This window comes from Cheilinus undulatus, linkage group 7 (genome assembly GCF_018320785.1).
Source record: "Cheilinus undulatus linkage group 7, ASM1832078v1, whole genome shotgun sequence".
Classification (NCBI taxonomy): Eukaryota; Metazoa; Chordata; class Actinopteri; order Labriformes; family Labridae; genus Cheilinus; species Cheilinus undulatus.
In genome coordinates this window covers 10,950,451-10,962,577 of record NC_054871.1, presented here as the reverse complement: position 1 = coordinate 10,962,577, position 12,127 = coordinate 10,950,451, and the positions used below count along the sequence as shown (strand labels likewise).

Genomic DNA, 12,127 nt, shown 5'->3' with positions numbered 1-12,127 from the left:
GAAGCCAGAGCAGTCTGCCGTAAAGAGTACAGGATCATAAAGAGATACAACAGCTCACATTTAAATTGATTGAACTGTTAGCCAGATGTCTGACAATTTTATTGGCCTTTATTCTCATATTAACACACCCACACACCTCCCATTGATATTCATGCTCATACAATGACCAGAGGCAATGCAACAGACTTGGAGAGGAATAAAGAGATTAACAACAGCAGAGAGACAGAGACGGAGACATCCAAACCTAAAGTCTGTCCAGATCCGTGCAATTCCACTGAACCCTGTAATAACTCTGATACTCTGCAGTGATGGGTGTCAGCTAGAACCTGAGCCAAGGCAATGATCAGACACTAAAGGGAACCCTGCATGTTAGATGTATTGACCTTAATGGATTAATGTCTTTTGTATGTATGCTGTACAAAGAAACACACCAGATTTACACAACCCCAGTTCCAAAAAGTTGGGATGCCATCTAAAATGTAATTAAAAACAGAAGACAAATCTCCTAAACCCATATTTTTGGACAAAATTTTAACATTTCATGTAAAACATTCACTCATTCGAATTAGACGACAGCAACACATCTCAAAAACATAGGGACTGGGTCATGTTTACCATTATGTAGCATCCCCTCGTCTTTTAACATCAGCCTGTAAACATCTGGTGAGTTAGGAGACCAGTTAATGGAGTTTTGGGAGAGGGATGTTGTCCCATTCTTATCTTATGTAGGATTCTAGATACTTCAGCCCTCTTTGCTCTTTTTTTTTTTTTTTTTTCCTTTTATAAAGCACCAACATGTTTCCTATTGGTGAAAGGTCTGGACTGTAGGTAGGTCAGACTCTTTTACTGTGAAGCCATGCTGCTGAGATGGATGTGGTATATTGTTTAACATCATCTTGTTGAAATATGCAACGCCTTCCCTGAAAAGGACGCTGTCTGGATGGGAGCATGTTGCTCTAAAACGTCTATATACTTTTCAGCAATGGTTGTGCCTTTCCAGATATGTAAGCTGCCCACACTATAGGCACTAATGCACCCTCATACCCTCAGAGATGCAGGCTTTGGAAATGTGAGGTGATAACAAGCGGGATGGTCTTTCTCATCTTTTGTTTTCAGGTATCCACGGTTTCCAAGAAGAATTCTCAAATTATGTTTCATCTGACCACAGAACAGTTTTCCACTGTGCCTCAGTCCATTTTAAAAGACTTTTGTCCTAGAGAAGATGGCAGTGATTCTGGATTGTGTTTAAATATAGCTTCTTCTTTGCATGATACATTTCTGGAAGTGTTCCTGAGCCGATGCAGTAGTTTCCAGGACAGAATCATGCCTGTTTTTAATGCAGTGCCTCCTGAGGGCCCAAAGATCACCAGCATCCAATATTGACCTTCGGACTTGTCCCTTGAGTACAGGCTTCTCCAAATTATCGTAATCTTTTGATGATATTATGCACTGTACAAAAGGGATAGTCTAAGTTTCTCATTGTAATATTTTGGAAAATTTTCCTGAAATTGTTCTAAAAATTTTGGACTCTGCCTCTCTAAAATACTCATTTTTTTCTCACTCATGTTACTGACCTGTTACACATTAACATGATTAGCTGCAAAATATCCTCCAGATGTTTTTCACTAGTACCTGTCCAGTCTTTTGATGCCGTGTCCCTACTTTTTTGAGATGTGTTGCTGCCATCAAATTCAAAGTGAGCTAGTATTTTTCATGAAATAGTGAAAGGTCTCAGCTTCAATGTCAGATATGTTGCTTACGTTCTACTACAAATAAAACATGGGTTTATGCAATTGATTGTATTCATTTTACACACACTGCCCCAAGTTTTTTGGAATTGTAAATACTAGTACTGTATATATTCATGTCACCCTCAAAGAGGTACCAGGAATGTTTGAGAAGGAAAAAAATGTTTTTGGAAAACTATCAGTTTTATGGTCAAAAACACAGTAGAGATATTTTTAAGTGTGCAGAGCCAGATTGCAGTCTGCACAGTTGCAGAATTTCTACCAGAGTGCCTCAAACTTCCAGCCTCCCTCTGTGAGGGTCTCGATGGGCCAGCGGCCATTTATTCAGAACTGTTAAAAAAATAAAACCGAAAAGAAAGAAATAGAGGATGAATAAAAGAGAATGAGACCGAAATAGTCAAATCTCAGAGGAACTATTGATCTGCTGCTGAAACACACTCACAGACATGTAAACACAGAGACACACACACACCCTTAGGCTGGTGGCCAAAACACATTCTGGTGGTCAAATATGTATAATTGATAGAGTTGGGTTTGACACAGCGCTGTAATGTAATCTGGGACCACATTTCCCCTGGTGTAAAGAGTGTAGTTTGTGTGTGTGTGTGGGATTGCAGAAAGAGGCGAGGTGAGGGAGTGCGGCGGTTTGCAGAAAGAAGGGACAGGGATTGCTGTGGGGACTCCGTGTAAATTTGATGTATTGTTGGCAGTATTTTTTCCTCCCTGTGCTAACCCCCCCGGGTTACACATGTACGAACAATGGCCCTCTCTACTGTAATGGGCTCCTGCCAACAGGGAACACTTTCTCACTCACACAATGTGTTTGTGTGTGATAAACTGCACAGGGTGGTTTCACTTCATTCACTGATTTATGATGAAAATAATGTTTTAGGTGAATATGGGGCACGAAAACAAGACACTGTTATATAGACCAGGTATCATGTAGCAATTTTATGTTTCTATATCCTGACATAATAACAAATAAATAATAAACTCATTGTCTAATTGATGAACAAATTAAATACCACTGTTATTAACCTGTTTATAGTCAAAAATTGAAAAATGTGCTTTTTAGTTAAGTAGGAAACATTTTGGTTTGAGGTAAAATCTGTGTTTCTCCACTGTGCATATATACAGTAAAAACCAAACCATTGTACCAACAGGGATAGTATGTCAAATACATGTACTTTGATATGAAGTTAGCAGCCCTTTTTTGCAGCTATAACAGCTTTCAAACTTCTTGGAAGGCTTTATGCAAGATTCCAGATAAATTTGTGCCCGTATATTCTGTAGAGCATTTATGAGGTCAGGCACTGATGTTGCATGACAAGGCCTGGCTCCCAATCTCCAGTAAAGTTATCCCATAGGTTCTTGACGGTGTTGAGGTCAGGGCTTTGTGCAGGCCAGTCAAGTTCTTCCACACCAAACTCATCAAACCATGTCTTTATAGTCCTTGCTTTGTGCACTGAGGCACAGCCATGTTGGAGCAGAAAAGGGCCTTCCCCAAACTGCTGCCACAAAGTTGGAGGCATAGTATTGCCTCGGTATGCTGAAGCATTAAGATTGGCCTTCACTGGAGGTAATTGGCCTATTCCAAACCCTAAAAACCAGCCCCATATTGCTTCCACCAGACTTCACTGTTAGCACAGTGCAAGCAGGCAGGAAAAGTTCTCCTTGCGACTGCCAAACCCAGACTTGCCCATCTGACTGCCAAACAGAGAAGCCTGATTGGTCACTCCACAGAACACATTTCCACTGCTCAGACTGGTGTTTTCCACCATCCACTCCAACACTAGGCAATGGACTTGATGATGTAATGCTTGCATGCAGCTGCTTGGCCATGGAAACCCATTCCTTGAAGCTCCCACTGCACTGTTTTTGTTCTTAAATTAGTTAAAATTATTCTTCAGCTATGGAATCAGCAGAGCGTTGGTGACTCTGTGATTTTACATGGTCTTCTGCTTGGCTGAGTTGCTGCTGTTCCTAAATGCTTCCACTTTCTAATAAATTCACTTACAGTTGACTGTGGAATATCCAGCAATATCTATTTTTATACACCTGTGCTAACAGGTCTGACTTCAAATACCTGAATTCAGTAATTAACTGGTGTAGCCAAATACTTTTGTCCATGTATAGTGTATATTGGCATTTTCTTTCATATAGTTTTAAGTGATTAAAGTATTGATAATAACAATAACACTGAATGTTATTCTGATCATACATAAAGTATTTTAAGGTTTTAGACATTATTTTATGAATAAAGTGCACTCACTTGGAGGCCTGTTTTTAAAGGGTTAAACGGATTAATCTTTAATTAAACAGGAAGCTCATCCACCACACTTTAATGTCCTCTGTGGCTTGTCTGTATGTTTCTTGTCTTTTTTGCTTGGTTTACCATCTCTGTGTGTATTTTGTTCCTTTGTGTGTCCTCCCAGTGTTCCTGCTTCTTTTGTTTCTCTGTCACTGTGTGTCTCGTGTAATTGTGGGCCTTTGAGGGGGAATCGATGTGAGCAACAAGATAACTTAGTTATCAAACTGTTTCATTGACTGGCTGTCCGTTCTCTCTCTATCTTTTGCCTCCCTCCTGCTTCTTCTCTCATTTCAATCTCCATGTATTTGTTCTCCATCCCTCTCTGCACTCCTTCACTTCCATCCATTTCTCCCGACTCTCTACTGTCTTGTTTCCAATCTTTCTTTCCCTTCTCCGTCTCCCCCCTCCGTGCTCTATGTCTAACCATTTTTCACCTCTTTCGCCTTCACTGCAGGCCGACAGACGTGTCCACCAGAGAAGTTTGATTGCGGAGGAGCTGCCAGCAAATGTGTTTCTCTGTCATGGCGGTGCGATGGAGAGCGGGACTGTGAGAACGGAGCGGATGAGGAGCAGTGTGCTGCTGGTAAGTTTGTGATGGGGGTGAAAATGCTGAAAAAAGGACGGGTGGTATCTGTGAGCTTCTTTTGACCTTGACTGAAGTTTTTGTCTCTCGCATTTGGGTAAAACAGAAATTCCAGTCTGGTTTTAGAGCTGCTGACAGCCCTGAGACGGCCCTCAACAAGGTGATCGACGATTTCCTTTTTTTGAGCAGTCAGGGAGGGAGCGATTTTAATTCTTTTAGATTTCAGTGCAGCTTTTGATACTGTTGATCAAAGTATTTTAATTGAGTGTCTTAAAAACTGGGTGGTCATCAGGGACACTGCGCTTAGCTGGATTCATTCTTATCTTTATAGCAAACTTTTGCGGTCCAAATAGGCAATCACTTCTCCTCTACCTCCACCATTGCCTGGTGTCCCGCAAGGTTTGGTTTTATCAGGTCCCTGTATAACCAAAATCCCAGTGTGTGTTGGCCTCCACCAGGGCTGCCCCTTATCGCCAATTCTGTTTGTGATTTTCATGGACAGGCTCTTGAGGCGCAGCTTGGTGGAAGAGGGTTTTCAGTTGAGTGACCCCAGAATTCCATCTCTGCTTTTTTCAGGTGATGGGTTTTCATTGTGGCTTCTTCAGCCAACAACCTTCAACAGGCACTAGGGTGGTTTGTAGCTGAGTGCGAAGTGGTTGGGTAGAGGGTCAGTACCTCCAAGTCCAATGCTGAAAAACAGTGCATTGCTCCCTCCAGGTGTCTGGCCCAAGTGAAGGAATTCAAGTATCTCGGGGTCTTTCTCACAAGTGAAGATCGACAGGTGGATTGGTGAGCATTGGCCGTATTGCAGACATAGTGCCGTATGGTCATGGTGAAGGGGAATCTGAGCTGGAGGGCAGGATTCTCAATTTACCAGTCAGTCTTTTCCCAACCCACACCTATGGTCAGAGCTTTTGGGTAATAACTGAAAGAATAAGATTACAGGTTCAAGCAGTCCAAATGAGATTCCTACGAGGTCAGCTGGGCTCAGCCTTAGAGGTAGGGTGGGCAGCTCAGATATCCGAAGGGATCTCGAAGTAGAGCTGCTGCTCCTTCACCTCGAAAGGAGCCAGTTGAGCTGGCATCTGATCAGGATACCTTCAGGTGGCCTCCCAGTGGAGTTCTACCAGGTGCGTCCAACTAGGGGACCTCCCTTGGAGTATCTCATTTGGCCTGGGAACGCCTCAGAATTCCCCAGGAAGAGGTGGAAAATGTTGCTGGGGAGAGGGATGTCTGGGAGGTCTTGCTTAGCCTGCTGCAACTGCGACCTGGTCCCAGATCTTTGGTCCTCTTGTTCTCAAGTTTTGGTCTTAAGTTTTTGAGTTGAACTCCTGTGTTGTTGGGTTCCTGGGTTTCTATGATGTCATGTGACGTTTTAGTTCTTATTATGTCATGGAATGTCTTAGTTCATGTGATGTCTTGGGATATTTTAGTACTAATGATGTCTGGGTAATAATGTTTTTTGGGTTTCATGTACTTTTTTTTTTTTGTTTGGTCTAGGTTCTCTACCTTTAGGGTTCTCTCGATGTCGTTTGGGTGCCTTATGTTTTCTTGCAGTTTTTATCTCTTGCCTGGATTCTGCTGCTCTGTTTTTCTGCATGTCTAAACATTTTGTAAACCCTTGTTTTTAAAAGTGCTATACAAATAAAGTTATTAATAACATTATTATGAAACGTCTGAAGGAAATCACAGCAAAAGGCCCACATTTGTGGCCTCACATAACCTGATCCTTACGTTTGAGGGCAGGCAGATGCTTCAAAATGTCTTAACTCTCTTTTTCTCCTTTTTCTTTAATCTGAAAGACTTGATTACTCAGTGATGACTGACGTGGGTAATAATGATGATTTCCTGTCACCACAGGCTGTTGGCAGTGAATCAGGCGTTGTCAGGACAGAGTGCTCATTTGCTGCCATTTGTTTACTGCATGTTCCTCTCTGATTAATACAAAATACAAATGGTATTATCTACTAAATTGTGTTTCTTATCAGCCCAACTTGTCATTTCATTTATAATAAGTAGCTTTGGGACTGTGATGCTCTTTAAAATGGATCACATTCAGTTTTTGAAGTCTTTATGACTCTGAATAACTTACTTCTAATGCTCCTCTGTCTTGCAAACTAAAACCCCTTAAAACTCAAAGGAATAAAAGTTTCTTTAAGGAGGAAAGAAAAGGTGAACGTGAAGAAAGTATGGATGAAAAATAGAGGAAAGAAAAACGTTGGAGGAGGCAACCAGGGAGAAAAGAGGTAGAAGAAGTTCAAAGGCTTCGTGTCCCATGTGAAGATATTTCTAGAAATGAAATTTTAAGGCGGCTCTTGTTTCAGTAATAACTACGTGGAGTCGTGTTTTTGGCAGACTCTGGGCAATAATCAATGCAAGTTCACATCTTAGAGAATAGTTGAAGAAGGGATAAAACGTGGAATAAGCAGCTTGTGCCCAACTTTAAGGTTTTCAGGGCAAGCAGGTAGATTTTGTACGTGTTATAGTCCGCCACCTGGGTTACTGTGTAGTTTAAGATTCTGGTAAAGGTGCAGTGAGGTTTTTTCTTCTTTTATCTCACTGCCAAGAAAGTTAAATGTTTTACCTTTATTTCTTTATCTATATTTTTTATGTGTCTGGAGATGCCAACCATGATCTCTTTTTCTCTTTGAAACCCAGCTCTTGTTCTGAATATTGCAGTGGAAATGGGGTGAGCACGGTCACTCTGCAGGCAAGAAGCATGAGAAATGTTTGGTGTTAAGGAAGCTTTAAACAAATGGGCATTTTGCAAGTGCTTTCTAAAGGTGCATACTTTGTTTTTTTTAGACAAGTACACAGGCAAAATGTTAATACAGTGGAAGCCTTGCACCAAAACTAGTAGTTGAAATGACATTTGTACCAATCAGCTAAATTGTTACTTTAAACATTGGCATTGGTTCTAATTTGTAACAGCCAATAATTTCTCTCATGTGTGACTATGACATCAGATCAGACTTTGTCCAGCAGGTGATTTCTTCTGCACAAAAAAGTCTCCTCTTTGTATCAGCAGCGGTACAGTGTACCAGATATGTACAGTAAATTGACATAACTCAACACATTAAGCTATCGATATCTAGTTTTGCCACATTATTTGCAGATGGCCAATGTTTGTTAACAGTCCTGATATCAGCTGATGCTAATGTTGAACTGATGCATCATTACATCCCTAAAATTTTGTACCCTGACTGAAGACTTTGTCCTGTCAGCTTTCTAAAAATTGTCTACAAGCATCTGGGATGAGCCAATGTGAGAATGTAGCTGGTTAAAGTAAAAAATGTAAGAATAAAATTCTATCATTATTTGGCTATCATTATTTGTTTATAGCTCTATTTATTATTACTTCTCTTTTATGTCCTTCTTGTTCTTTGTTTTTAAGAGAAGCAAAGCAAATTTAGTCATACACTGTGCAATGACAATAAAGGGTATTCTATTCTATTCTATTCTATTCTATTCTATTCTAAAAGGTAAAAAACTATAAAATATCTTTGCAGCTGAGTAAAAAACTCTAACAGCACTACTGCAACAGAGTCCTTGCAGAAAACAGTGCAAAGATGCATATGAGTCCCCTTGCAAAGCCAATAGATTGGCCAGATTCCATGCTTGTCATCAGGCAGATCTAGCTTGCAAAGCTCCAATCTGAAATGATCATGCCAGGTCTGAGAGCACTGATGGACCAATTGGTGTCATTTGAGGAGAACATGGGGGTAACTATGGGCTGGGTTTAGGTGTTCTGCAAGTTGGTAAACGATGGTAACTGGTGTAGCAATTAGTTCAGATGTACGTAGCTCTAGTATGACAGCAGTTTTCTTTTTCATTACAGCTGGACAGCATTTGGACTGAACGCTGAAAGCTTTTCTAAGAGGAAAGGATGTTTTGCTCTTCTCCTGCCCTGCTTCAGTATGAGTTTGTGATAGTTACAGGCAGGGTTTAGTTGTACTGTAAGCCGGTGAACAATGGCTGCTGGTTGAATAGATTAGCCTGGATGTAGCTACAGCACCATTTTTATCAGTACTGGGAAACATTTCTTTGTTTAAAGAAAAGCAAAGAATTGCACAGGTTTTTCTTGGTGGAAAAGAAGTTCTTGCTCTTCTTTGACCAGCTTTGGTTTCACCAGCTGTCTCCAGTAATGGTTAGCAACTGTAGCTGCTACTGGGGCAAGTGCAATCAAAAGCTGCACAATGCTCACTATGTCATATGCTTTGTGGCTCTAATTGGTTCTTTAACGAATGAAATGGACATTGTTTGTCAGATTACATTTTTTCAAAGGTTCTGCCCTTCCCTAACACTTTCAGTGGGCAGTTGCATGGATGGATGTGGAACATATCCACATATTTCTTAAATCTGTATCATGTTCTCTTATCTTGTTGTATTTCATCTTATCCTTATTGTTATTTTCCATTTTCATTTTTATATTTCTATGAGACTCTTGTAATATGGGTATGTGCCATATTGTTGGGTTATTTGTTTGGATCGTTTATTGAGATGTGAAACTCTGTGTACACGTGGATTATTGTTGCTATTGATCTAATTTATTACTTATATGTTTTTATCTGGCAGCCTAATGTGTGCAGCACTTGGAGTCCAAGATAGATTTCCCTAAGGGGATAATGAAGTGCATTGTATCATATCATATATACGTTATCTAAAAGAGTTTAAATGGCATGCCAGGTTAGTATTTGAGATGATGGGCTATATTTTTGTGATGCTCTGTGACTGTTGAGGTTCATCAGAGTGACGGCCTAGGGTAAGAATCTGTCATTCCCAAATGGTCATTTATAGAAAAATGGCCACTGTAGGTCAGTGGCATAACCAGTAAAATGTAACTCTGGTAAATGTACCTCAGTGCTTCAGCCTATCGTTAGGTCATGCTAATAGATCAGCGAGTGCGTAGGTCTGAAGTGATGGATGAGTCATTTAAACCTCAGATTTTTATCCAGGACTCCAGCTGTGATTCAGATGTGGAACATGAAGTCAATATGTGTGATTATTTCATGATTTTTACACATACAGAATTCATAGAATCTGACTTGTTTGTCAGCAGGATTTAGCTTTGAAAATATAAACCAGCCCAGCATTTTTGTTACTGCTAACTTTACAACAGAGCCACCGGCGACTGGATAGGATACTTAATCATCATTTCTGGAAGCTTAAGGCTAAACTTCTGTGCTTGACAGGTTGGGATATAGGTACACTTTGTTGATCCATTTTAATCTGAGTCTTCTGAGTATGACTTAAGAAGTAGCACACGTGCTAGTCTTTTTTCGATTGCTCTCTGAAATCATGCAAACACACACATCCTTTACTCTCTCTCCTCTCTGTGCAGTCATGTGCACACGGGCTCACTTCACATTATCTAGCCTACATTCTACCAGCTGGCATCAAAGCTGTAAAAAGGGCATTGATTTTTATCAGCATAAACATCTGGCCGTACAGTGGTATTGATTTACGACTGTTGCACACACTACAGGCACACATGCACACACAGCAGTTTTTTCATCGAATCAAAATTGGATGTGATATTTTCTCATTACTAAATCTGTTTTCCTTTGGATAGAAAAAGAAGCTGCTCCAGATTCCTGTGGATCCTGTGGCTGTCAGTGTGACTTTCAAAGGGATTGCATTTTTAGTGGAGTGAAGGTGGAGTCATCCTGACCACTCTTCATAGCATGAAGGCTGTCATAGTCTTCCATAAAGAAGACATTTAATGTAGCAGATGAAGTTCTCACAAGAATAGAGGCTTTTGACGTTCATGCATCTGCACGCTGAAAGTGATTAGCAAAATGCATTTATGCACAGAGGAAGAACGTGCACATGCATTTATAATTAGGGGCATGCATTAACACACACACTGTAAGACCTCTTCAGTTACATTTTTGCTCCTAATATGCACAGCTACAGATGTTAGAAAAGATCAAATACGTATATAGACAGAATAAAGTCAGACTATCATTTTTAATGAACTTCACTGATCCTAGAGGCATTTTAGATAAAATAATAACCAATTTTAATTAATTTAATTCCAAGTTGTGCACTCTTATCTTTTTGAATTCCCTCTGGGTGACTTGGAAAAGTTACAACATCAATCTAAAAATCTACCAAACACCCACATATATTTCAGATGCTGTTATTAAGCTAGCTTTTTAATGTAAAGCAGTGATTCCCAATCCTGATAAAAGTTTCACAGAGCCATGTTTGACAGTTTACACTGGTTCTCAGTTGTTTAAAGCCAAACTTTGCCTTTAAATTTTAGTTTTTGAAAAACAAATATAAAGACAGAACCAGTTGAGTAGTGCAGGATATATGCAGGTATACATAGTATTTTTTTTTAGTTTCCATAGAGTTTGCCCACTTCAGAATTAAGAATGTACCCAATAAAGAGCATAGAAATAAGAGTATCCCCACTTCTGTATGCACCACAACACCACTGCAGTCAAGTAATTTGCACCATCTTGACGAAAAAGTTCTTCCCTTTTTCACCCATCTTGCATTGAATTCTGACTCAAAGTTGATTTTGGGAGCTGTGAGAGATTTCATTTATCTTTCTTTGACAGAGTGTCAACAAATATAACTGAGTTTTAATATACCAGGAACAGAGATGTTCCTAGGTGACTGAGGTAAAATCTGGTCAACTTTCTGGTATAATTATGGGCATTTTTGTTCAAATTAGTCATTTTTTACTTTTAATTTGAAGTCAGTTTGACTGTTTCTGCAAAATGGCAAAACCTTTAAATCCTGATGTATTTTTTAACAGGTCTATAGTACATTGCATATAAGTTTGCAACACATTAAAGCCATTGAGGACAAAAATTTCCACCTCCAAAAACATTCATAGAAAATATTATATCTGATAATTTTGTACAAACTGTGTTTGGTTAAATCTTTTCATAACCTCCTTGTTGATCAAATCCACTTCTCCGGGATTTGAAATTTTAAATCCTCGTTTGATTACATGATTTTACTTTTGTTTTTTAAAATATGACTGATTAAAAAAAGTCTCCAACCTTTTCAATATGGTAAAATGTCATATATGCTTATTTTTTTTCAATAAAATAGTAACATCATGTTTTCAAACCAGCATCAATAGGGCAAAATCCTTGAAAATAAATAAATACTTGGTAGTTCTGATCAGAAATGAAGCAGACCGTATTTTTTTTCCAATGGTCTTAATGCGAGAAAGCTACCAGGTTGAATGAAAGTTTTAATTGGTTGCTGACTAGTCAAGAATAGGTCCAAAAACCGTTATAACTGTGCACGATGTATGACCAACAGCATCACAGCGGTGCTAGCTCTGCTGGCTCATGATACCCCTTGGAGGGTAAACGTCCACATTCCTGCACTAAATGCGTTTACTTATTGTCTTTTTTGACCTCCTGGATGATCATAGATGCGCTCATGGAGTAATTTTGGTAGGCTGGCCACTCCTGGGAAGGTTCACCTCTGTTCCAAAGTTTTCTCCATTTGTGGATA

General features: G+C 39.6%; 1 protein-coding gene across 3 annotated transcripts in view; it reads left to right on the top strand.

The window, feature by feature from the left end:
- The window catches only part of lrp8 (low density lipoprotein receptor-related protein 8, apolipoprotein e receptor), a 319,636-nt gene that overhangs the window by 191,331 nt on the left and 116,178 nt on the right, over positions 1–12,127 (top strand). For all 3 annotated transcript variants that reach the window (XM_041791395.1, XM_041791394.1, XM_041791393.1), the window contains exon 4: positions 4,514–4,642. In XM_041791395.1, the coding sequence (XP_041647329.1) occupies positions 4,514–4,642 (129 nt within the window). The remainder of the gene's footprint in view (positions 1–4,513; positions 4,643–12,127) is intronic.